The following is a 27,978-nucleotide window of genomic DNA, read 5'->3' on the forward strand; positions in this document are numbered from 1 at the left end:
AAGAAGCACGTAAAGATTTGCTCATCCAGAGAGAGCACATCTATGTGAAGAGATGTTCTCCCTAAGGACAAGAGGTACCCCCCTTCTCCTGTACTGTATTACACAGTTACTGGAGCCAGGAGTGCCAATGAGGTTGCCTCTTCCCTACCTATAGGCCATAAATCAGAGGTCTTCTCAGAGTGTCTCTCCCAGTGAGCTGTTAACTTCTGGCAGGAGAATTTCTGCCTACCTTTTAAATTCTGCCAGGTTTTAGGCATGAAGATAGATGACCAAATATTTTGTGTGTTTAGGACTTACTTCTGGGTAGTGGGATGGATGCTGTAAGCTGTTCAGTGCCCCAAGAGTTAATGGGGTATATTGAATACCAGCATTTGGGACTGAGCAAAATTTGGGCACCTGAAGTTCTTTGATGGGACAAGCCTGAGTCACCTGAACGGTCAGTGATTGGTAGCTGTAATTGTTAGCTCAGGCATCAACTAATCAAACCTTCCCCTAAACCCCCAATGTTAAATTTCAACTTGGCTTCAAATACCTAGAACTCTTGTAATAGGCCATTGCTTGACTTCATTCACAATGAAGTACTTACTGTATATTAAAAAGCCTCTACTAGAATCATTTCAAATCAGTTGGAACAGTACAGGCTTGGGACCCTAATCATTTCAAAACTGAAGAGCTGTTTCAAATTGTGAGAGAAGCAGATCATTTAAATAACTTAGCTCTGCACTCCCTCAGACTTCCAGATTTTCAAGGGCACTTCAGCCTGGAAGTGAATGTGGTATTGGACATAACTCAGTGCAGCACACTTTACAATCAGCAGAGTACAGTTTGGAGAGCATTTGAAGTTAAGCTGAGATTGCTCAGTGCAATGATGCCCAGATTCCCCCATTAACTTTCAGATTGCAACAATCTAACATCTGAAACTCTCCAGTTACTTTAAATCACTTGATTGTTTTTGTAAGGTGGTGCTGGGATTTTTTTTTAAGACTGAATTTTTTTATCATGACAAAACAAAATGTTGTAGTATTTCACCCCTAAAGACAAGGGCTAAAATGTTACATACAGACTTTACCAGCCTTAAAAACTGGGGCAGGGGTTTTGCCCTGAAAGCTGGTTCTATCTGTCATACACAAGGCTTCTATTCTTGTGTTGGAAGACTTCAAAATGCCTTGCATATGACATGGGCATTGAGAGAGCAGCCAGTCTGTCCTCAATAGCACTTCCTTCAGCCTTTTGAGAGAGAATGCAGAGCATGTTGATTTATCTGCTCCAGTGCCTTTGGATATATGACATACATCCAGGAAAAAGGACGCCTGTGGGACACAAGGGACGTATATTCTGCATCCTGCGTACTTTGGAAATAATGAAAAAGCCTGAGACATTCATGGGACATTCACTTGAGAAGGATTAATTCAACCTATTATTATCCTACTAAAGTCTGGACAGCTGAAGTTTAGAGAAATAAATTACTCTGATTAATATTTTGTGAATAATGCCATTTTATACTGAAATTAAATGGTTTGCTTTAGGAAACAAAAAGGAGGTTCTAGCTGCGGGGAAATAGGGTGATGAATTTGATTTTAATTGCTTTGTTGTTATGGCTAAAGAAAGGCTGTAAGGAAATGGCAGGTGTTTCAAAGCTGTGGTCATCAACCTGGCCATGAGAGAGTTTCGTGCCTAGTTTCAGCCGTTTGGCAGCTGGACTTGTGCACTGGGACAAAGGTTTCTTTTGCCAGCAGAACTGACTCGGGTAGCCGCACTCCTGCACCCCACATCATCCTCCAACTATGCCGATACAAATTCTGTGATGCCACATGATGAACTGGATCAGGAAACAGATCTCAATGACAAATAAATAACTGGGGAGGGGAAGGTTAACCTAAATCGCTTGTCCATTTTGTTGCAATGTAACTTCATGAGAGAGGGAGAAAGACAGAGAATGAGTGAAGAAGAGAGGCTGCTAACATGCATTCATGTGCACACCATAGCATTCATATCTCCAGCAAGTTCAAGATGCCATTATTTGCTGATTAAAGTTCACTGCATTTGACAGTTGGAACAGAATTATTGCACTTGTGTTAATGCTTCTTTCTGTTTTCTTCAAATACATCATACAGTACAAGCAACTCATTTGCCTTTTTCCCAACAAAATCACACAGTGATTCTTAATTATCTTGTGACTAACTAATGCACCACAGGATTCTTTTCTCTTCTTCTGTTTGCAAGTGATGAGCTCCTGGGTTTTAGCAGAATTCTTGTTATCATTCCCTAAGTGCATGACTTTGATATTGTACTATTAAATTTCATCCCATTTCTAATACTCCAGTCCTCAGAGTCATTCAGTTCTCACTGCGTGACTCTCCTCTGTATTGACAATGCCTTGCAGCTTTGTGTCCTCAGGGAATTTCATTAGCATCTATGCAGAGTAGTTAATGAAAGTATTAAGTAAGATTGTTCACCAGACTGTATTAAGTAAGATTGTTCACCAGACTGGTCCTTGAGGAACTTCTCTAGTAACTTCTCTGCAGTCTGGTGATTCCCACTCACACTGATGGGGTTTCTGGTTCCTCCCTCATAGAGGAAAGATAATTCTCTGGCATGTGAATAGCCCTCCTGCCTAATTAAGCAAATGTTCCCATCTCCTGTGATGACACTGTTTACAAAAGAGGAGATTATGGCTACACTATTATCAACAATATGCTGCAATTTCCTTTATATAAAATCCTTATTATGTCTGTAAAACATGGGCAGGGAGAGTGTCATTTCTGCATTACTGTTATGCTCTGAACAGGTTTTCCTGATGTCCCAATTAATTCCTTACCACAGGTAGATCTGGGCCTTCTCCGCTTTGTTTCTGGAATCGGGACACAAGGAGCCATCTCAAAAGAAACAAAGAAAGAATATTATCTGAAAACATACCGCGTAGATGTCAGCTCCAATGGAGAGGACTGGATTACACTGAAGGAGGGAAACAAGCCTGTTGTAAGTCTTTTCTCTTTTACCTCTCTTTGGCCAAGAAATAGGCTATTGAGCTGTTCAGTTACTATCAGTTGTTAAAAAAAGAGGAATAAGGTATCACAGGTTGATCAGCATGATCAAGGTTAACAATATCCCAAATCCAAAAGACAGCTATTGTCTCAGTAGTAATGGGCCACAGAAATTGTTTATCCAAAGCCTAGAGCAGCTGAAAAGGGTGCAAGCTGCTGTCCCGCCTGTTGTACCCTCCAGAATTCAAGTGGTTTGGTTCTTTTCCCTGGAGTGTGCTGCTGTTTCCCAGTTTGCCAGAGATTATCTATGTGACCTTGAGGAAAACATTATGGGGAACCTTTTAAAAAATATGTAGGTCCAATATCTGCAGTAAAGCTCTGGATATCCAACGTGTCAGTGCCTCAGCTCCCTGTGCATAAGCCATGCTGTCTTGCAGGAGTGCTAGGCAAGTCATTAGTAGTTTGTTAGACTTCCAAGCATCTCAGTGATGGGGGTCATGCAGACAGATAATTAGGCACATCTTTCCATCCTTATAGATTTTTATCACCTTTCCATTTATCAGCGGATTTGCTCTCTGTGACCTCCCAATGAAACAGCTTCAGACACTCATAAGAAAAATCTTCATTATCCGCTACCATGAGCATAAAGCTCATTACTGAAAAGTCAATTCTGCTCCAACTCTCACATGAATAGTCCCAGTGAGGCTGTGCCTCCCTTCCCTCTTCGCTCAGGATGTGCCCGGGAGCAGCATTCCCAGAGGCTGCCAGGGGCTGATGCAACTGGAAAGGTTTTGTGGTGCCTCCCTTCAAAACAGCTCTTTTGTGACCCTTCTGTGAAGACCCAGAAAAGCTGTGTAATATTAAACTCAGTGTAACCATATCTAGCTCTAAATATTTGGTTACTGATTTGTCCCTGATTCATCTGTAAGTGCTATGCCAAGTCCACTAAATTTATCTAATCAAAATGGTAGCAGTGTTTAACACATGTATCTTTCTTCTTTGAAGCACTTTGTAAAACAATAAAAAATGAATCCTGAAAGCTTGTATTTGACAGATATTATCCTGGTTTTACAGCTAAGGACTTTAGAAGGTCAAATGCCACAATGTGGACACTGTGTAATGATGTATAAAGGTACAATAACTGACTTGCCCAAAGCCACAAGAGGAGCCAACACTGTGGCTGGTATGAGACATAGGGTTTCCTGGCTCTCGTTCCCAAAATCTGAACAAATGCCTCTTTCAAAGTCAGACCATGCCTGATTTTCATTACCAACTTCAATTTGTAAACTCTCCAAGAGTGTATTTTACATGAGTTTCTATTGTACATGCTGTCCTTAATTAGTGAGAACACTTCCTAAAACTGTGTTATTTGTTCAAAGGCTTTATAAAAAAATCAGGTTTCTAAAATGGCAATATTTTGCTGTTGATCAGGACAAGAAAAAACTACACACCAGTGTCCCTCTGGTATTTTTATTCAAATGAAAAGTTAAGGTGACTTGGCTACTGAAGGAACAACAAAAGCAGGCAGCCGCAGATCTCTTCAAGGAAGCCTCATGCAAGTGTTGCACTAACGACATATAAGGAGTTGCGTACTTTTGAGAAAAGGCTCGTTTCCTCTGTCAGATGCAGACCATGAGAAAACTACAGCAGGTCCTCCCAGAGAAAAAAATGTTGCTGTAAAGAAATGTAGCTCCATTTAAAATCTCTTGCTAGATATGAAACTCCTATATTAAATTACTTGAGCTATAACTGAGCCTGATGAGTTGGCAGCTGTGCGCTGCTGGCCTCCGCTCCAAAACAGTGCAGTTATTGCAAGTAACAAACAGGAAAGTAGACAGTGTGTGTAAGAAATAGGAGAATCTCCCATAAAAGGAGAGGGGTTTGTATCCATGGAAAACAACAGGAAATTGGTCCTCTCTACGTGAGGAAGAAGCAGGAAACTGAATCACCTTCTTCGGACTAGAACATTGCAAGGTTTTGGCTCTGCTAGGAAGGAGCGCGTCTGCAGCATCCTCAACATGAAAGCACAGCACAATCCTGTCCCTTCTTGTGGAAGTCTCATTGTTCATCTAATTTGACTGTTAGCCTCAGGGGACGCAGAGAAAATCTTAGAGCCTGCTATATAGATTTTAAATAGACTTCCATCTCAGTATGCAAGGAGAAAGAAAGTCTGAGTACTTGTTAAAGGATTTAAAAATGGAAGGTTAACAAAGCAAGGTTTGCACAATACACGCTGCAAAACTCTTAAGCCCAAGGACGGCAAAATAGTATACGTTTTTATCCTAACTCCATATAGGATGTTTATGTGGTCTAATTGAAATCCAAATCTTTAGTTTGGGCTCAAGGTTCTGTAGCTTTTTGCATCATTCTACGGGTGTACAAGGAATAAAACTGCCCTAATGGGGTATTGAGGGATTCTTCCAGGACATGGCAGTCCTTGGGTGACAAAGACCAGTGTATGTCATTCCTGCATATAGATCTGGGCATTAGGAACAACTCAAAATAGGCAGGGAGTGGACAGACCCTTGTTGCACTCAGGTGGGCTCCGGCTCTCAAGATGGCCCTCAGCTCTCCTGATCTGCCCTGCGGCGTTATGGTGTGTTATGGGACTGTGCAGATGGCAAGTATTCTTTAGTGTCATTGAACACCTTACGTCTTCTTTTTTCTCCCCAAGGAAAGCTTATCTGTCTGCAAAAATGGTGTTAGGAGTTTAATGAAATAGTTCCCCCGTGCAAGTCTTTTGTGTCATCCCCCCAAAATAACCCTGGTTAGACCTTGTACTGTAACTATCTGTAAAACACAGAATTATAAACACCATTTAAGAGAAAGCCTAACAAATATGTACTTTTTCTTTCCACACAAAGGTGTTTCAAGGGAATAGCAATCCCACTGAGGTTGTTTACAGACCTTTTGCCAAACCAGTTTTAACACGGTTTGTGCGAATTAGACCTGTGTCTTGGGAAAATGGAGTATCACTGAGATTTGAAGTTTACGGCTGCAAGATAACAGGTAGGTCTTGGGAAGGATTTTAAAACCAAGGGAATTTCTTGTGCCTATGCTGTGGGTTTTATTTTTATGAGTGAAATGCATCTTCACTATTTCCACTGTGGTCTGAATGTAGAACTGTGAAAAAAAAAACATAAAGAAAATAAAACATGACAACCCAAACATCCAGTGTTATCTGAATGTTGTCCTTGAATTATCTTTCAGGTGTTCAGCTTTAAGAAGTGAAAAAACCCCAGGTTTAATTACTTTTCTTGCAATTATTTTACAGCTTCGTGCAAAATACCTGAGATACACAGATATTTTGCGAATTCCCACCTTGTTTTTCCTTCCTAACCCTCCAGTCCCCCTCTTTCATGCCTGCTATTTGTAGGTAGTTCTCAGCAGGTTTCCCAAGGAACAAACATTCATAACTACGTTTAAAAGCATTGTAAGTTTCAAACACTTAGATCTGAAGCCTAGTCAAGCAACTAGTCAAGTTCCCACTAGTGATCAGTATTGGAATGTAACTCCTTTATAACACACAGTTAACTACCAAAATAACTGTCCAAAGTGCTTTCTGAAGTAACACCAAAAGGCACTCATTATCGTCAAAATACTATCTTAAAAAAAAAAAAATTAAATGGGCACAAGCAGGAATTTTTTTAGAAGTCCTTTTTATCTAGTTTTAGGATTTCTATAACTCCTACAAAATGGAGGCATTTTTCTATGTAAAGTAAAAATACAACAAGGTATAGATTAAAGAAAATGTTAATGATTTAATATGTTTTACAAAGCCGATTTTTGTAAAAAATAGCTAGCATCATTTTATAGCACTTAATACAGTTCATTGGCACTGATTTTTAATAGCTCTGGGGATATATTTTTTTTTTCCCTTAAGGTGTTTCTTTGGTCTTGAAAATGTTTCTTAGGACTGGTTTCCATACAGCAGGAAAATGAGATTACTGATTACTATGTTATAGAATTCCAGGTCATTCTATGAAATCTTTGCAGATTAGATAAAAGTAATATCAGCAGAACTGCTGTTACATTTTATATTGGAAATCTTCATTCCTTGTTAGCAGCTTTTCCTACTTCTAATTTATATTTATCTGGGAACATAAAAGAAGCAACTATTTAGCTTCTGTGTCATTTGAAAAAGCCTGAGAAACCAAAGAAATACAATAGGAAAATCTCAAGTACAGCAATAAATTGTATTTTACAGAATGTATAAAAGATTTCCATTTCCAATGTTACCAAAATTAAGTAATCTGCAACCAGGTTGTGGCTGATTTTGGAAGTTTTCTCTAGAGAAATATTCACAAATTCAGATGTGACCCTGCACTCTTTGCCTTAGCAAGAAGAATAGAAAACAAGAATAGAATAGGATTTTCTGATTCTTTTGGTTCCCATCAAGCCAGAAATACTTGTGGTATTTTGGTACTTCCTGCCAAAACTAGGATGTGCAAGTTTGAACAAATGAAAATTATACAGAAATCCAAAAATATCATTTTGAATATAAGAAAGAAATAAGTAATTGCTTATGATAGTTGAACTGACTGATATGTCCTGTTTCTGTTTTGGTCCTCGTTCAGGTTAACTATTCTTTTTTTTTTTTATCTGTAGATTATCCTTGCTCTGGGATGCTGGGTATGGTGTCTGGGCTCATTCCTGACTCTCAGATTACTGCATCTACTCAAGTTGATCGAAACTGGATCCCGGAAAACGCTCGCCTCATAACAAGCCGTTCAGGTTGGGCTCTGCCACCAACTACTCATCCATATACAAATGAATGGCTTCAAATTGACCTTGGTGAAGAAAAAAAAGTGAGGGGCATAATTGTCCAAGGAGGCAAGCACCGAGAAAACAAAGTATTCATGAAAAAATTCAAAATTGGCTACAGCAACAATGGATCAGATTGGAAAATGATCATGGATTCCAGCAAGAAAAAGATAAAGGTAAGGAGGAAAGAGCTGCACTAAAAAAAAAAAAAAAAAAAAAAAAAAAAAGTTGCATTGAAAAAAAAGCTTGCATTAATTTTTTACACATCTGTCTCTGACCTTAGAAAAGGCACACAGTTGGGATGAAGCCAAGCAGGAGGACTCCTAGGGCAGCAACCCTGAAGGGATGCTGTGGGAATGGTACCATGCCTGAGGGCAGGAGCTGGCCTTAGGATATTCGCCTCTGTGGCAAAGGTTTTGTTTATTCAACAGCTAGTTCAGACTTGATTTCTGACAAGCGTGGTGTGCCTCTGTGGCTCTAGGTTACTGCAAAATCCCATGCAATGGTAATATGCAACACTGCCAGAAAAGTAGAGGTCTCTCTGTAGTTTTTCCACTGACACTGAATGAGCTTATTTGAGACACTGAATTACTTTTCCTTTGCTTCTCTTTTGCCTGAGCTGTAGAATGAGAATGGTGGTATTTAACTCCATGGAGTACCTGTTGGATTTATGAACTGCCTGTAGACTGCTTTGAGAGCTTCACAGGCTCTCTTTAACGGTCTGATCCAAGTGTCTCCGAAAGTAAGTGATGGAGTTTTTGACGTGTTATCCCATCCCAAGTGAAAAGTACTATCATACTGTCACAAGTGAAGCATCTTGGAGGTTGCTTGGGAATAAAGGGCAGCTGGTCCATAGGTTCAAGCAGAAACTGCAAGACATTTACAGAGGAGGGCCAGATGAATTGCTGGGTTAGATGCCAAGGAAAAGAAAATGAGTGTGGCCCAGAAAAGTTTCTGGGAATGTACCTATTTTGGTTCATCTTTGAATGTATGTTTATCAGGACATAAATTGCACTGAGTGTTTAGCTTATTTATTCCAAATCCCATTTGTTAAATCTTCCATCCTATTTTGCTGTTGTTGCTCACAAAGTGCATTTTTGCCTCAAAAGGCATAACCGTTTTTTAGCCCTCCTACCCTGTTCCTTGAGGAAACCAGTGAGCACGCAGTCCTGTTCGCAAACTGGTGCTGCAGTACTGGGATGATCAGGGAATCATATACCAAAATGTGCCCTCAAAAAGCAAATTGGTGTGGTGCTTGCCAGATGGGAATCCTCAGAGTTGCTCCGTATCTCATCTGCGTTAGTCTGAAAATCAGATGTAAAAGCTGTTTTGCTCTGTAGACTCATCCATTGGACAAACCTGTGTTTCCTTAAAGGAAAAGCTGAGTGGGCCCATGGATGTAGCTTTTCCAGGCACATTTGGTAAATATTGGACTTCATCCTTTCCTGTTTTAATCTCACTGAATATGTCTGCATTTTCGCACTTCTCATCACTTTTCATCATTTGTTTTGGGGATTAAAACTAAATGAATTCAGCCTTTGCAGTCAGCTCCTTTCTCTCGTTACCATGAGTTTTGACTTCATCATAAAGTGTGAAGCGAGTGTAAATCAACAATGGGATCTAACCATTTTCTTTCTAAAATAGATGCTGTTTTGACATGTACTTCTACACTGTGGCTCAATGCGGGAAAAAAATAATGCCATATGCTTTCAAAGCAGTGTGCCGTCTGCTGCACGGCTTTCTGTTTTCTAATACAAGCACTTGCCATCATTGTCAGAAGTTAGCAGTTTGACAAGAAAACTAGTGTGCTAACTAACACACTGAGCACATCCTCAGCTTTCATGACTACCAGAAATTAACTTTCAAGATTAATGGAATGGGGAGGGCTGGAATTCAAACCTCTTGTGGCATAATTATAATCCTTCTCAAAAATCCAAGACATTTAATAAACTTTCTTCTGAAGCACAAGTTTTCTTTAAAGAAAATCAGATAAATCCTATGATTTGGGAGTCTGAGAGATTTAAAATGTTAACACTGGAATGTAGTATTTTTAAATGTAAGTGGAGCTGGATGGGACAGAATGCTATAATGAGTCACAGCAGGAATGTGGATTAGAAACAGCCCTGTTACATGAAATGAAACACATCGTTTCACTTGGTTAAAGTCTTGACTTTCAATAAACAAACAACTGCATTTTAGGAAAAAAGAAAGAGCAATGACAAGCTAAACATAACAACAGAATATGTCCAAAGGATGAAACATCACCTTGTTTCTCAACATGACCTTGTCATCCATGCCTGCAGCTCCTTTCACTAAGACTACCATAACTCTTTCCTCCATGGCTGACCCAATTTCTGCTATTTTTGAATGTGCAGCAGGTTTCTCCCTTTAGCCTAGCTCAAGCACTCAAAGGAGCAAACATCACTCAAATCTTCAAGCAATCACGCAGAACCCCATTTTCAATTTGAGGTACAATTTGTATTTCTTCTCCATAGTCTTACTCAAGCTTACTCCATAAAGTCATCTTTCTCTTTCATACTTCTTTCCTCCTTCCACTTAACTACTGATGACTTTTTTTGGTTTTTTTACACCTCTGGTACAAGAAATTTCTGACTGTCCTGCCATTTGGATCAACCTTTTTAAATTTTTCAGCCATGTTTATTTTGATTTTAAAAGATACTAGGAAGATTTTTTTGTCTTCTCACCAGTTTAGCTTCTGTTTTGTTTCACTATTATTTATTATAACTTATCTTTCTAATGGAGTAAAGCAATTTGTGACATAGCCTGTATAAAAAACACTCACAAAGTGAAGTTTTACTGTGTACTCCTCTTCTCCTCCCCCACAAAGAATATCAGTATGTACTTTAAATGAACAGTCAAAATTGAATCACAGGCAGCTCTGCACTACAAAGGACAATGATTCAATATAATTATGATTCAATATAATTCTAGATGCCTATTGAATTCTAATGCCTATGTGTCAGTACTCCAGTACTGATGTCTTTTATAAAACAGTTTTCATTATTATATGTTGCTATTAAGACTACTATTAAAAAGGAAGCAAGGATTCCTCAGATACATGTGTCTGTCTACTTTTTACACATAAAATGGCATTCATACTTTCTTATTTGGTAGGTAGCTTTTCTGATCATTTGCACTATATTGCTATTCAAATATAATAATATGTAATTGCATGTTAATTAGATCTGACAGGCTATCTACATGTGAATTCTTGACAACTGTCTTCCAAGCACTGGCAGAACACCAGATCAACCAGTGCCCCTTGAAGCCACCTTGGAGGTACAATCTGCCCTAGGAAATAGTAGCAGAAGCATTAATGATGAAATCATTTTTTTTATTTAGTTGGTCATAGACTTCCATCATTATTGGCTTTTGTGACTGGCACTCTAATCAACGGCCAGAAGGGGTTGTGGACCATTGGTTCATAATACAGAGGTATACAGTAAAAACAAGCAAGGCTTTTAGGACTGCACTGAAAATACAAGCAACAACCAGTTTTACCTATGCTGGTTTTGTGCTTTGGGAAATACAGCCGGCTTTTCCCATGGCCTCTGTTTTATCTGCCCCAGATCAATAGAAAGAGTTCATTGCAGGTTGGGTTTTGTTCTCATCCGAAATGAAGGACATCTGGTGGTTTCTTCCTGAAGAATGCTTCAGGCTTCGCAGCTATGAGTTGGAAGTATCTTATAAAAAGCAATTCTAATGCCAAATTTGAACTCCAGTTAAAGAAGATTTTTTTCAATGTTTTGCCATTTAACTAATTCATAGAAAAGAAAAGTTGAAAATACTTTACTTTTACTTCATTGTTATATACATTTTCATGTTTTGTACATTAGAGTATTCTCTACATGATATTCTGAAGTCATTTTTTACCATAAAATAGGGTAAAAATAACTCCTTTTGCCTATCTTGGGTTATAAACTCTTCATGGCAAGGACTGTTTCTTTGTACAGTTAATTCATTCTAAGGACCAATCACCTCCATGGAGGCACCCGCAGTGTTGCTATAAGTACAAATTATAACTTCTTCAATATGCTAAAGATCACTGACAAGAGAAGCTGAAGGTATCAAACAAATGCCATTGAGAGCTGTGTTATGGCTGAAGAACCCAGAGCGCAGCTCAGAGGAGAGATTTTTGTCTGAAATGTACATTTGCTGACCTGCCTTGCCCATTAGATTATATTGCAATTTTGTCAGGAAGCAGCTTTCTTCTTTCTTTCTTTCTTTTTATTCTTATTCAATAGCAGGCTCACTGGAAAAACTCTTGCAGCTACTGTTCCTGGAGTTTAATTTATGCCTTTTGAAATAACTACAACTTGTGAAACTCCGTCACTGGGGGAAATCAGATTGAAATTTTCTCTTGAATAGTTGGATTATTATTGTAACCATTTAAAAGGTGACAGGATCTTCACCTCAGCCATTTTTTTTTCCCTGAGAAGTGTTGAAAATGTCACCCAGTTAAACCCCAGATCAGAGCGTCATTTAAAAACATGTCTCATTAAACACTCAGCTCTTGTTATGACCCTGATGGATTGGTTGCTACTGAGTTTATGAAAAATGAAATGCATTGCATTACTTTTCCGAGAAGCTTTAACTATATATTTTCCATTCTCATTTAAGACAGGAATGCCTGACACTTATTAAGCTGTTAGAATCTGTCCTACTGCTCACCTAATTCAAAGACTAGAGAATGAAGGGAAAAAAATGAGTGTTGAAAATAGCTTTTTTTTTTTTTTTTAACAAGTAGCATTTGTCATGCTTTGCAGACTTTTGAAGGCAACACCAACTATGACACGCCTGAACTGCGGACTTTTGAACCTGTATCAACGAGATTCATCCGGGTCTACCCTGAGAGAGCCACACACGGAGGACTGGGGCTGCGAATGGAGCTGCTGGGCTGTGAACTTGAAGGTAATTGCTCTGCTAGAGATGAATGCACTTTATTATTTTCATAAATACATTCTCCACTTGGACCACTGCTGAGCACTGCTGCGTCTGTACAGGCAGCACATGGGACTCTCACTTCCGTGACTGCCATTAGTGCTGTTTCTTGGCCTAATCAGTTCCTTCTCTGCAGACATTTGAATATGCCCAAGGCACAAATATTATTCTTTCTCCCTTTCCTTTGTTGAATCACAGTGATATTCTCCACATCGTTTTCTGTTCCCTTAAGCAGCCTTATGATTATACTTTCAAGAAACATGGAGCTATTAGGAGAGAATAAAGATGGGAACTTATATTTTATGTTACTGTGATACAACCCTGGAAGAGATGTTTTCTGAGAATGCAGAGGCAGCTTTGCACTAAATATAGCAATTGTGTCCCTAACGCCTTCAAAGGACATGAAAGTCACACCAGACACTATGGTGGGCACTGATTGCTTGGCTGGACAGGCTCTGTGCTGTTCCTTTTGGGGTGCAGGGGGGGCCTCTTTGGTCCTCACCAAGCTTTAATTTTGCAAGAGTATGTAGGAGATGAAAGACCAGGAAAAGCAAAGTTTTTTAGACATTTATCCTTGGACTGTGACATGAAGTCAAGCTTTGATTTTTGTTACATAAACAATAATTATTTAACTTCATAGATAACTACAGATAACACTACATGAATTTCACAATTTTATCTGACGGGTGATGGTATACTGGCATGGCTTATAAACCACACAGCTTAACAATACACAGAATAACAAACCATGTTATTCAGGGTTTTATATGATACCTCATATAGAAGTAGCTGAACAGGCTCCCAAAATGAATAGAACCGACTGCTCTGCCTCCATTTCTTTCTCACCATTTCTCCCCCAAGGCAGAAGAGTGAGAGGCATTTGCTGTGAGAACTGATGAGTTCTGCATTGTTTTTTAGTGAAGGCCAGATTGAATAAGTGTGCTTTTTACTTGGTCCGGAAAGTGGGGAGGTTGGAAATACTTCTTAGTTCCTGCAGGAAGTCCTCATTTCCTCTGGGAATACTTAGTTCCTGCAGACTATTGTGCTACTTGCTCAGAATAAAGAAAACCCAGCACCTGCCTCATGTAAACTCACAACCTGTGGGCAAAGCCCTTTGGCCACAGGGCTCCTGTAGCCACCTAGACATCAAGAAGTGAGTCTATGGACCACCTTACAAGAACAGATAGCTCAGTGAGATGGAGGAGCCAAAGAGGAGACTGACCAGCCAAAACACCTTTGCTTTTAGGCAAACTGCAGCAGCAAGCACAATTTTTCCCCAGGATACATTTACTTGCATTTGTCTTTCTGCTATGGTGTACTTTTGAAGGGTGCTTACCTGTAGATCACCCATGGACAGGTGAGGTCAATTCCCATTTACCCATGGGAGAAGCATTATGAGAAAACTTTGTTGTATAACTGTATCTTAAGGAGGGAGTTGAATGAAGAGCAGTCACTTGAGATTTACTGAGAAGGAAAGGAGTTGAGATGAGAAAAGAAGCATGGAGGTAGGCACAGACAGGAGTAGAAATCAGGTCTCCAGCAGTAATGAGCAAGGGAAAGCTTTGTGTGCTCAAAGCATCTCAGGGGGGCTTATATGAAATGATGGCAGAGATGTAGGCAAGCTTGAGGCTATACAGGGGCATGAAGATCAAGATAAGAAATTTAACTCAATGCAGAAAGCTAGAGGGAGCTCCCAGAGGGGTTTTTAAAGAGATGTGGGGAACAGACACTCTGCATAATTCATAACAGGTACAGAACTGTCTCTTTAACTAGGGCTAGATTTTACCTGTAAAGCATAGGTCAGGGTCCTAAAGAGCCATGTTTCATGCCAGAATATAGCTACTTCAGAAACTACCATTCCTCCTGACATTTTCAGGCCAAGAAGTCAGTGCATAAGATCTTATGTGGCCAGCAGGCTCTGGAGGCAGTAGAAGAATCCAAGAAAGGGATGCATTATTGCATAGCTTATAATGAGAGTAAAACATTGTTAATGAAAATAACAGTAGGTGAGAACAGACAAAAGCCTGGATCACATTCCCAGTCCAGTTATCTTAAGCCAGGGAACTACACTTCCAGCATAAAACATAAACCTAAACATAACACCAAGTATCGGCATTCTGATTTTCCAGATGTGGTATGTTTTGTGGATACTGGGGTATAGATATATTTTCTGGCATCTTACACAAATCTCAAGCTTTTAACTGTAAAAACAAAGGTCAGACTTATACTGGTTATGCAGCAGCTACCGGAAAGTCATCACCGATGAGAAGCAAGCAGGTGACTGGGAGAGGTGACTGACATCACTGATGTCTTATTTATAACTTCAACAAAAACAAAAGAAACTCCTTCCAGATCTCCTCATTGAGCACAAAGTGATTCTACATCACACTGCCTTCCTGTTGCTGTTACCAGGACTCTGCTCAGACATTTCCTCTCTTACACGTCCTCTGCAGAGAGGTTTCTTCAGTGATGTGGTGGGTGCTGGAGAATTACCACCTTGAGCATGCTCCCCTCCTGCTCCTCTGTACAGACCCACTCACAGGCACTTTGGCCTGCAATAAAATGGTGGGGTTTCTACCCCTTCCCAAGCCTCCCGTTCTGCCTTGCCAGGCTTTCACTCTTCGTTGGTAGGAACAACAAACACTCATTAGCCAGAGAACAGACAGTCCTGGGCTTTGCTGTCCAACTCTGCTCAGCCCTTGAGCTCAGATACAGCAGTGTCTTGGTGCAAGGAGGCAGAACAGATACACACCATTGCAAAGAAATACTAACTAACCTGCAAAGTAGAGTTGCTCTTTTCCTCAGATAAAACACATGAAGACAGCAGCACATGGTGCCCATCAAAATGCTACTGCCAATTGTATGCTGATTCTCCAGCACATGTTTTAACTGAATGACTGGATTGTGTTTCAGCTCCTACGGCTGTCCCCACTGTTTCCGAAGGCAAACCCGTGGACGAGTGTGATGATGACCAGGCAAACTGTCACAGTGGCACAGGTGATGACTACCAACTGACAGGTGCAGAAACCATCCTCATTCCATTGCAGCTTCATTGTAGCTCATATCCATCACTAGTTACCAGCTAAACATTTGCACTGATTTAATCACTCAACATAAATGGACATTGGTATGCAGTTCGTATTGTCGGTGCTGTCAAAACATAGACATCTGCCTTTTACATATGACAATACTTTTGATTGTTTTCTCAGCTATGTAATTTTTGAAGCAAATAATAGTGACTAGCTGGAAGAGAGGGCAATTTTTTTTGAGGAGGAATTGTGTCTAATCAAATGTCCTAATCAAACTTTCTCTTATTAAGAAAAAAGCTGGACAAACCTTTTGAGGTTTATTGTCTGAGATTGAAGAACTCAAAATGAAATATTGTTTAGGTTCAGGATACGTATATGCTTCCATACCTAAAATTTAGTGTAGGACTCAAATCTGAGCCCCAAACCTTTCCCAGAGAGAAACAAAGCATATTTGTTTCATCAAAGTATACTCACACATATACCACCAGAAATATTTCCATGAGCTTCCCCACCAACACGGCATTACGGCCACAGAGGGGCTGATGTTCTCCAAGGTGCCATCACTAGCAGAAAAATAGGAGGGAGAGACATAACATAGTCTGCATCTGGAACAGAGGAAGCTTGCTGGTTTTCATACTCTCCCACTTTTGCACAGAACCACTGTCCTTCTGAGAGAGCTGACACTGCACCACTATGTTTTTGATCTCTTCTTGGAGGTCACTTGCTCCACAAAGCTCTGGGCCTGTTTGATGAGATCTTCCTGTAGTAGATCTATGCATCTACAGTAATTGAGCTTATTTTTGGACTCAGCTACACAAGTTATTTCATCACTGCTCCCTGGTGTGCTTATCTAATAAATGTTTATTGCTTCTTATATCCATGATATAAAATAGCATTAAAATCTGGCAATAACTGTCCAAGAGGACATTGGGAAACCTTAGGTAAGAGATTGGCTTTTTGGAAGCAGCCAAGTAGAACATCTGACAGCAGATACAAATGAAAGTGCAGTTTCAGCATCAAACCCTTTCTGAGTTTTGCCAATGTCTCCTGTAAATGCATGTTGCAAATCAGAAATTGAAAAACAATTCTTGAGGGGAAAAGACACTGCACGGTCACTGTCACTGCTTTTCAAATCAGTGTCCCAGATGAATCTTATTCTTTTTGAAAACAGCCATGCAGGGTGTCTGATAAAATAGTCTGTATTGTGTTAAGGTAGCTCAGAAAGCTTTCAGTGTTACTTAACTTTGTAATTTATTTATTTTTCTGAAAGGAAGGAGCGAGGTCAGGAAATGCTGAGACTTCCTGCAGAGCCCTACACTGAGGGCTGGCTTGCAAAGCCCAATAGGTAGAGACATACTTCACATAGATGGGAGGCTGTGTGAGGGGAAGGAGCCAGATCTATGCAAGTACCTTGCCTGTTCGCTCATAGTCTCTGCACTTCAGGGAGCTCAGGTCTGCATCCCACATGTCCCTTAGGGAAAGCTTGTTGAGCAGAAGAAACTCCCTCTGGCAATTTTTGCAGGTTGTGCTTAGGGAGCAGTTTATAATCTCTAAGACAAGGGAACAGCTGCCAGCCTTCCTGAGCACCAGGTCTTTTGGGGAACTGAACCTATTTCAGTACTAAAATTGAAAATTACTACATTGCCCTTCTACAAAAGTGCAGACACTTTAGTATAATTTATTACTATACCACCTAGAAACCCTGAGCAGTGCATGCCCAGTTGTTCTGGACACTGTAGAAACACTGCATTGTACGTATGATGCTACGTATAACACTAACATGCACAGAAGTGATTTTACCAATAATTTCATTGTAAACATTCTTTTCTTCCTCCAAAATGCATAGAAGGAAAGTATGTAAATCTCATGGTCCGTTAAGGATAGCAGGACAGTGCCGAGGGGAACATCATCAGTGCCTTACCTCTTTTATCCACTCCCAATGAGTGTGGCACCCTGATTCTCATGGGTACGACATTTAGAGTCACTTCCCTGATAGCACTTGCACATATGTGAGTATCATAATGAAGCCTCCCTTGTAATTAACTGCAATTGTGCTGTAGGCCAGATTCCTTCCTGCTCTATTTGGACCCCATACAGAGCTACTCTATTTGTGTGGCTTATAGCATTTCCCATCAGATCATTCTCACAAACATAAAGCTGATATAGCTTGGGCATTCATTCTCATTGGAAGTCATCATAGTCATCCTTTCTATAATGCTTTAAGCACTTGCTTGCTGGAGAAAAGAAAAGCCATTGACTGGTAATCAGCACCCCACTGTGCATTTATAATTGTGCTAATTTACTTTTTGTTTCCTTTATCAATATGAGGCTGGCTTTAAAAAGTCAAGTATTTTAAAAATATCAGTTAGTGAGCTTAGGAGAGGGCCATGACCCCACTCACCTCTTGTTCATCTGCTTGAAGAAGAAGACAAAGGGGGAGTCCTTAATTCCTCCTGCTCTTTGAGACAGAAGTGAAACCTGCCTTAGACTATAACCTAAAATCAGGAAATTCCCATGCACCTCTCTTGTGAGCTGATCTTACAACGCAGCTATGGAACAACGCACAGAGAGGACCCAGCATGGCAGGGGCTGGAGGACCTTACGTCCCTGATATGGGAAGCAACATGCCATGGGTGAATGCACAAACTGGTGACTGATAGGAGATGCTACAGAGATCAGCTGCTGACTTCCCATGTGATTTGGAGCAAATGACTGTCTATAAAACAAGGACAGCCATAGGGTCATTGTGAGGATTAATTAGTTGGTGTTTGCAAGGACTCCAAAGATATACAGCTTTATTTAATGATGGGTTCTTGTTTTCTTTTTTTGATAAAGGAAATCAGATCTTTAATGTCATATTTTCATGCTTAAGCTCACATACTCAGTTACCTACATGTCTAATAAAGATGGTAATACTTCAGATTTATATATAGGATATTCCTAATGACTGCTGTGTCCTTTGTTGTGTCCCATGTATCATGATATGCATAATTTCTTTTCCAGGTGGTACTACAGTGCTGAATACAGAAAAGCCAACAGTAATAGACAATACATTACAACCAGGTAAAAAAAAGATTTTTCTTATTGAAAACATAATAAATTCCATACCCAAATTTCATGCCAGAGACAAAATAATGAATTGCAGCACTTCCTGACTTCCCATTCCCTAAAAGTCTCTGAAGTAGAGAAGCATCTGGTCTCTCAGTTCTGTACAGTAAATATTTTATTCCTTTCATCCACATGTAGACACAGCAGAGAACAAGATTTCCTTCTGCATCAGCAAATGCCAAATGCTGACAAAATTAAACTAACTTAATCACACAGTGCGCTCCGTTTAAATGTGGTATGTCAGTGACACAAAGTGTGCTTGCAAACTCCAGGAAAACAAAAACAGAGCCACACAGGCCCACTCACTATTTATATCCCTGGTTTTACAAAACTAAGACAAGTAAAGTTTGCCAGTTTTCTCCACCAGGGAGCTGGCAGTTTTACAATATTGTTTTCTAGCAAGTTTTCTCAAAATTGGGTTACGTAAACTGCTAGCATGAAGTTGAAAAGGGAAAAACAAGTTGTCACTGGCAGCAGGTCCTTTTTACTTAATCAATACAATAACTAGCAGCTTTTAAAATCCTTAGTTTGCTGCTTCCACAGCTTTCATACCATTTTTAATATCCTGTACAATTTACTGGGAGTGGGGGAGAGGATAGATTTGGGCAGAAAATCCAAACTCCAGAAACTATGAGCACCAGTTTAAAATGCTTTGCATTAATAATTCTGGAGCAGTAAAGAGGTCAGTTTTCAGTTACTCCCATTTCCTCCATTAAAGTACAGTCAGGCACAGTCTTGCACGTGATTTATTAACAGGGTGGGTAAGTGTTTATCATTGTTTCCTCAACCATGTGACACAATCCACTTTTGCTTCAAGTAAAAAAAAGGGACTAATAATGCAAAAGTTTCCTAAAGGACACTGATGGCGTTGACCTGATTAAGAGATAGGGCTGACTTACCTCAGACATTGTTCCCACTCTCGGCCTCTCCATTCTGATATTGCAGAGGCAAATGCTTTTACTCCCCTCAAAATTTGTCTCCAGGGTCATCCAGTTGGCTTAGTCAGCATACACTATTTCTAGCTCTGCCCTGCTTTATGAGGAGAGGGAGTTTGTGGAGTACCGGTGCAATGAGAAACACGACAGCAGGCTGGCCCGCCTTCACAGGACACCTCTCCACACTGCTCTTCCACAGCCAGTGTTGCAGAAGGGCTGGAGGGCTGCTGGTGATCCCACAGTTAGGAAAGGGGTGGGGGATGCAAGGAAGAAAGGATGCTGTGCCGTGTTTTTAGAGTAAAACATTTTAATTTTTATGTCTGGAATGATCTTTTAGCTTTCTCTTTTGCTGGAATGAAGGAATTTTTTTAGTTTTTTTAACTATCATCTTGCATTTAAACAAATTGCAAATTCATAAAGAGCCTCTGTGCAATGCAGTTTTCCTCCCTCCTCCCCAGTGCCAGTTGCATTTGCAGGTTGTGTTTAATCCCTTTGGCTTGGGTGGGACTCTCCAGTAACAGATTGACTGTTTCTGCCAGAGATTAAGATACCCTCATTTTCTCTCCTTACTTCCCTCCTGTACCACCTTCACCTACTCCGTGATGAGCCAATTTTTTTCTTTACTGAAGGAGTTTCTGAGGTTCCCTTCAGAGCATGCCAATGTTACTTCCCTGCATTGTGTTGGTAGGAACTGTTTCCTTCCGGGGAATAAGGGACAAATTCACATCCCAAACTCCAGACTCCCACATGGCAGCACATTACAAAGATCATAGATAGAGATCAGTCAGATGTTAATAAATACGAATAAGGTTCCCAGAATCTCCAGCTTAAGACATAAAGGTTTCCAGCTGCTTCATAATCTCTCACTGAAAACCAGCCAGAAAACTCCCAAAAAGGGGCAGACAGAAATTCCCTCAGCATAGGGAAACCCCTCCTGGCATGAAGGTGGTGTAAGTATTTCCTTCTGCTGAAGGGGCACGGGTGGACCTAGCTGGCACGATGAAGCACATCAGAGCAAGAGGCCATGCAGCAGGGAGCGAGAGTCTGCTATGGCAGCCACGAATAACATGGTTTAAATGGACCTTGAAGTTACAGAGCTGCTCAGGGCCCGCCCAGCCCTCTCAGCTGGCTGAGGATCCGTGCACTCCAGCTCTTTCAGCTGTTCTCAAGCTGGACAGGGTATGAATTTAACACACCAAGGACTGAGCCTTCAGCTTCACCCTTAATTCCCTCTAAGGGCTGGTTTACTTTAAGATGCTAGTATACCTTGAGGTCAATGGTGAACTCCAAGCCAAGGAGCTATTCCAGATCAGTTGCAGGATGCAGGCTCCAGCAGGTAACCCTGCATGAGCTCCACAGTGCCAGCGCTGGCCACAGCAGCTTGTGCTATGGTGATTCAGGACAGAGATTTACCAGCCCTCTCAGTAGCAGCACCTGCCTTGGGCAGGTACTTCTGCAATAGGTGCTAACGCCATGTATTGCTGTCCTCCTGACTGCATGCAAGCCTGCAAACACCCTTAATCTTGTTACCCCAGACTAACATGCTTGCGTGTGTCAAAGCCTGAGATTATCCTATTCCAACCAGCTTTCATACACTATGGAAACAGTTAAGAGCAAATAGCTGGAAAGCCTCCATGTATAACAAGCTTTCCATCAAGGAGACTTTTACAGTTCATTTCAAGGGGACTGAATTGTAAGAAAATAAAAAAGAATCATGATTTCAAACTGCTAAAAAAGTTTAAAGGTTTGGATTTTTTTAAGAGAGGATCTGCTTTCCTCCTCAAACTTAGAAAGATGCCTTTATCAAATCTGTCTGTCAAGGTGAATACCTTTCAGGCCTCAGTCCTAAGACTAACCAACATCTAGTCTTTTTGAACACATCTTTTTCAATTCCACAGGACTATTTGAAATGCTTGACTCTTAGCTATTTACATACAGAGCAAGCAGTTCATTTACATTATGTGTTCTCAGCGTGTAAGCTCAGTTCTTTGTAAAGCAGACTGTTCAAGAAGTAAAGTATCTTGTTTTTCACACATGTAATAGCTATTTCAGAACAAATATAACTAAGAAATCCTGAGGTTAAAATCTATGCTAAGAAATCGTTTAAAGGTAGAATAGGTCTGATTCTCATTTGCGGTGGGACAACTTTGCATCAATAAAAGGATATTAAAGCAGTTAAATTATCATTTACTATCATTTAAGGTAATTCTGTGCTGCCAGCATAAGTGGTATAAAAAGGTGAAATGCAAATACGAATCAGACCCAATAAACTACTTTGAAGTGGTCCAAATTATGTCTGTAATTTCCCATTTTAATGTTGATTTACCCTTTGGCAAGACCATCCTATAGAGAATTTTCATAGCATCTTTAATGCCATCATGCGCCTTCTTGCCTCTTGTTGGAGGAGTTATAAAAATATGTCAAAGTCTGTGGGCCACAAAAGATTAATGGACTTGCAAGAAACTCACTCAACTAGATTTTCAAATTACTTTCTTGTTTGTGTGAGGTAATGGTTCCAGCTGTGAGCAAGATGTGGTCAAGAAGTACAGCTGTTGGTTATTCTTTGAGAGAATAAATCTGTTTTAATTCAGTATCACGTACCCTACATTTTGAAAAAGGCATATGGGATTTCGTCACACCTCCCTCTCAGATTCTCATCTGAACTGCTGCTATTTGGTTACATAATAGCTGGTTTTCTTCATCCCTTCAATACACACAAACCCAGAGATCAATCACGTATTGGCAGAAGAATTATCCTGGTAGGGGAATGGGCCAGCACTGCAGAGGGAGCCCACCAAATGCTACTCGTCCCTACTTTCGTTCTTTCCACCAGAGCTGCCAAGCTATAGTTCAAGGACAAAGAAGAGGACAGATTGCCTGTAGCTTACTGTGAGCTACTGTATCAGCCCCCTGGGACCTTAAATAGAAGTGTTGAACTATTCTGTCTTTTGCTGGGGCAGATCCATTGTCCATACAACTAATGAACCTATCCTGATGCTACAAGTGTCTATTATTAATTGGCTAGCAGGTCTATTTTTTCTTTTTATGGGTCCCTGGGAGAAGCATTGGAAGAGGCATAAGAATAGACAATAAGAGATGACATGTTTAAAGAACCCATAAAATAAGAGCACTCTGAAATGCCTTGCCTTTGACCTTCAATCCCGTTGCTGTGATTGTCTAAGGAATATATTAACACAATCACTTTTAAGAAAACAGTAGGAACCTAGTAAGAAATAGCTGAGAGCGGGTTACTGGTCAAATCCTGCTCAATTTCAGGGGATTATCATTAACTTCTGCATGGAAAAGAAGTTCATTTCTATGCTACACCATGCTGTCTCTGAGACCAAAGCCAAGGAACACAGGCATGGCCAAAGCATATCAGACTTAGGCTCTTTGCCAATTTTCTGGACTATATATTTCAAATGAAAGTGTAAGAAATTCTTTATTAGATGTTGCTGTGAAATTTAGCTCTGCTTTGAAACTCTCCTTCTAATTCCAACGTTCAGAGCTTGCTTCAGACCATGAAGCAAAAGGCTTTTGTCACTCCCTGCACTTTAGAATTAACAATTAAATTCTGGATATTTTCCTTATCCATTTCAGTGTCCAGTTCTCTTTGAATTGTGTTCAGCCTTAGCAGCATTCAAGGGAAGCAAGTATCGCTCACATCATATGAGAATTTTTTTCCTTTGATCCACATTGAACTTCATTGGATATCTCATAGTTCTCAGGCTATGAAATGGAGAAAACAGAATATTGTAATCTTCCTTCTCTGGATTCTTCACCCATTTACATACTTCTCCTGTGTCTTCTGCTATTTATTTTTATTCAGAATTGAACAATACGAGTCTTTTCAATCTCTTTGTGCTCTGTGTTCATTTATGCTGTGTGATATCTTCAGATTGATGTGATCTGTCTACCACTGTTCTCCTTTCTTGTGGTTTGAATACCACACAGGCTGTCACTAGCTTTGCATGATATAATCCTTCGGGATTAATAAGATTAATTTTGTTTTACATTTTCTAAGACCTTTTCTAAAGTTCTGTTTCATGGCTCTGACATCGAAGCCATGCAATACAGCTCTCCCTAGGCCTCCTTGAGAGTGAAAGGCTATTTTTCATGAACTTAAAACCCTTTAATTCATTTCTATGTCACTCTGTTTCTTTAAAAACTCCCCTTGCTTTTCAGATGTCCCCTTTTGGGTAAGATGTCTTTGATCATGGCCCCATTGTCTAGAAAAAAAACCCATATATACTGAAGAAAGAAACATAATGGATTGCCTTTCTGCACCCATGTGCACACAGGCGCAGTTCTACTTCTTCAACGTTTTGAGCCCAAAGAGATACTATTCACCACGATCTGCCCCTTTCCTAGGAAGGGCTAGGGTCCTTCAGGAAACATGTTTTCTCCACATTGAATTCCTGTGCTGGACATTATCTGTTTAATTCATTTGTTCCCAGCTAGGATTCCATATTCATGACAATGTGGAGTAGACCCCTCTGGAGGCCAGCGGAAGGGAGGGGGGAGGCAGGCGGGATGGAGCAAATGAAAGGAAGGAGCGAAGAATGAGGACTCAGTGCGGAGAGATGCCGCAGCCCAGCCGAGGTACTGACAGGCAGAGGAGAGGGGCAGGAGCTGCCGTAAGCTCAGAGTTCTCTGCTGACAGAAAGAAATCTTCTGGGGGCCAGAGGGGAGAGGGCACAGTGGCTGCAATGCAGGAATCCAGTGAGTTGAGTTAAAACTGTGTCTGGGAGTAAGGACCTGCCAAACAAGGACACAGCAGACAAGGAGAGAATGATAGATGAACCCTTCTTATATCTATTCTGTCTCAACCTACTCACCTGAGGTTTTCTCTGTGTCGATAAAATGATTATTCTAGTTTACTTTCCATTAAAATCTGAGTTGTGAGTTCAAAAGCCTTTCTGGTCTTCCCTGGGCAGCTCACTACGTGGAGGAGGTCTTTGCCTCTTCAGACTGGAAGAGCTCCACCTCAAAGGTCTGGCCAGCCACAGGTCCCAACACACTTCCCATATTTCTCCATATTTTCCCACAATAAACAAAACACATTCGAGGGGTTGCATTATCTTTCCTGGCTTTTTTTTTAATAATGGGCAAGAAAGCAAAAGAACACAATTCTTTCCCCAGAGCTGATATTGATGGGAGCACAGAGTCCTTTGTTCTTAGTTCATACTTGCACAAAATATCTCATTAAAGTAAACGTAAGTTATTCCTTTAATAAGGCGTGAGTCATGCCTGAGAAAAGACTTCAGGATTTGGTCACATTGCTGTGGGAAGGGTATTGCTCTCTTGGGAGTTGTCATTGCTCAAGGTGAGGTAAACGTTCATACCAATTCTGTAGGAACCAAATGCCCAAAAGATTTCAAACTGCTTCTGAAAATAAGAAATGCAAGGGATTTATGTGCTATCTTCATATAATCTTTCCATTCAAATTCCAAGTTCTATTGAAGAAAATAAGATACTATGTATTAAACCTTTGGGCAGAATTGAAGAGAAGCTGAAAACAAGATATGATCTCATCCTGACCATAATACCAGACTTCCCTTGTTTTACGTGGAGCTTGTTTTGAAGCTTATTTTGAGTTCATTTGGCAATCAGCCACATTTGTCCCTTTTCCATCTCAATTCGTCCATTTCAATGCTGCCATCTTGTGGGCCTACTTAACTGCCTGGAAGACGCTGAAATAAGTTCCTTACTGAAGCCACCTACTATACATTTCACCATAAATCCTTTCCTGCCAAGGACATTCCATTAGTGTTTCTGCCCTTTCTTATTTCTGTCCAAATCTTATTGTGAGTTGTTGCAAAACGTTGTGCAGTTATGGTACAAATAGATATTAACAACCGGCAAATATATCTGATAAGTAAGCCAGAGCTTTCTTTTTGAGTCATATATGTTACAGCACAGTTATCAGCTAATGTGGGCAAATCAGAAGAATTAATCTAACCACAAAAAATTCCAAAATATGGGTCATAAGGAGACAAGAAACCACCACATCATTTACTAGAAATAGTCATTCTTCACCTGTTTCCCAGCAGGGCTGCTTTTGCTATGGCTTCTCAGAGTTTCAAGTAGGAACGGCTCTGTTAATGGTCAAATGCATGCATTTGGTTTGGAAGTACAAAATCTGAATTATGCTATTAATAATCACATTTCATCCCTCCTTTTCCCTCTTTCGCTGCAGAACTGCCGCTATACAACTTCAACTGTGCCTTTGGCTGGGGATCCCAAAAGACTTTGTGCCACTGGGAGCACGACAACCAGGTGGATTTAAAGTGGGCAATCCTGACCAGTAAAACTGGGCCAATTCAAGACCACACAGGTAATCATGAGTTCATGATTTAGCCATTTTACATGGGAAGAGGTTGTTCTGTTTAATACCAACATGCCTTCCAAAACCAGAGGGGTGTGAATTATACCTAAAATATGTAGAGTCACAAAGATGATTCTCTAGGCAACCTAACCTGTTATATGTAGTCACAGCTGACCATAATTGTCCTTTCTGTCAGGGAATAAAGATCATTTATTGTCAGGAATTGAAGATATTCCCTTCTCCTGACTTGCCTTTGGATAACCACCATCTGGGGTAGAAAAAAATCTGAATGACCAAATATTCTGCAAATATCACTTACCAAGTGATAGTCATGAACAAATCTCACATTGTTCCTGTGTGTAGTTATAGGGGCTGCCCACCACAGAAAGGTGTTGGAAGTGAAACTTCCCAGATGGATGTATTTCCATGCCCTCCTCCTCTCCAACAGGAGTTGGAGATTATAGCCATCCCTTTTCTCACACAGAGTTTTTCCAAAAATATCACCCTGGGAAATTGATTGGTTGGTTTTGTAGTATCTAACTCATGGCTCTGCATAATTAGGCAATAAATATGCTGCTGGCTAGTGGAGAAGGGAGGGCGCTGTGTGACCTGCACAGCCTCTTGCTTTAGTGTTCTCTCTTGCATACGTGCAGATTAATCAAATGTGTTGAGATGAATCCCCCTTCCCACTTCTGCAACCCTATTGCCTAATGAGAATGACAAGGAAATTGGACAAAATTGGACTTTTTAAATTCTGAGACACTTTCAATTGAATCTTAAGACAAGTACAGTGGTTTCAGGGAAAAAAAACTTATAATACTATAAATGGCATTGTACAAATAAATGGCATCAAATTAACTAAATGCAGTTAGCTGAAGTGAAGGCTGTAATGGTGGAAAAATTGATGTAAAGTGAAATGGCTCAGTAGGATCTGACATTGAAAGGAGGTTAAAAGCTGTGTTAGCCAGAGACTGACAAAATCTAAAAGGCATGCATAAGTAAAGCTCTAATTAAGACAATGAAGACAGAGTTCCTGACCCAGCACTGCAATAATATTCTGGAAATGAGAGCTATCTGCACTTTGCCACCAAGGATTATAGAGAGACTGAACCTGTCTTCAATCAAGAGATGAAGAAATGATATTCTTCAAATGAGATTTTGTTGTTTCCGCTGGGCCCTGCTATTGCAGAACACTTATTTTTTCCATTAGCTGTAGCTTCAGTAAGTCTTACAGGCAGCCCCTTTTGCTCCTTACTGCACTAACTTCCAATATTTTCCAAAATTTTCCTTCAACTCTAAGGGCACCTTCACCTGCCAGGTTTGCCATTCGCCTGCCAGCAGGTACATAATGAGTGGGGTGGGTGCGAACACAGACCACGAGCAGTCTGAATGGCATTGCCATCCCAAACAAGCCCCTCAGTGTCACCACCATATAGCAGGGCCATGCTATATATTGGGACAACTGCAATGAGCAATTCACAGGCATATCTTGCTCTCAGCTGCCCTTGTATAAAGCTGAAGAAACTCCACAGAAGTGTTCTTCAACAGCAATTGCTTTAAGACAGCAGGATATGCTGTATGTCACTTCAAATTATACATGTTATGATTAAATCTGGCCAGAATTAGGTCTTCCAACTGAGACAGCCATCCTAATGCTGTGATTATTTTTCTTTTTTCCTCCCTTTGGACTTCCCTATCACCATTCTTTGATGAGATTTGCACGTGTTGTGCTGCCCTCTGCACAGAAGCCAAGTTGGAAAGAACATATAGGCACAAGCACTGCTGCTGAAGAAGCTGGACAAGATGTTACTGCAGTAAAATAGAAAAAGGGAAAAAGAAAAAAGCCTACATTTTTTTGGCAATTTAAT

The 27,978-nt window shown here is 40.3% G+C and overlaps 1 protein-coding gene across 4 annotated transcripts in view; it reads left to right on the forward strand.

Annotated features, from left to right (window-relative positions):
* Window positions 1–27,978, forward strand: part of NRP1 (neuropilin 1) — a 113,906-nt gene that overhangs the window by 76,864 nt on the left and 9,064 nt on the right. For 2 of the 4 annotated variants that reach the window (XM_059819030.1, XM_059819031.1), the window contains exons 7-13: window positions 2,824–2,979; window positions 5,849–5,993; window positions 7,593–7,924; window positions 12,536–12,680; window positions 15,624–15,728; window positions 18,743–18,802; window positions 25,982–26,119. In XM_059819030.1, the coding sequence (XP_059675013.1) occupies window positions 2,824–2,979; window positions 5,849–5,993; window positions 7,593–7,924; window positions 12,536–12,680; window positions 15,624–15,728; window positions 18,743–18,802; window positions 25,982–26,119 (1,081 nt within the window). The remainder of the gene's footprint in view (window positions 1–2,823; window positions 2,980–5,848; window positions 5,994–7,592; window positions 7,925–12,535; window positions 12,681–15,623; window positions 15,729–18,742; window positions 18,803–25,981; window positions 26,120–27,978) is intronic. The other 2 variants (XM_059819032.1, XM_059819033.1) reach the window with 1 other exon arrangement.

The sequence above is a fragment of the Gavia stellata genome, chromosome 6 (assembly GCF_030936135.1).
Source record: "Gavia stellata isolate bGavSte3 chromosome 6, bGavSte3.hap2, whole genome shotgun sequence".
Taxonomy (NCBI): Eukaryota; Metazoa; Chordata; class Aves; order Gaviiformes; family Gaviidae; genus Gavia; species Gavia stellata.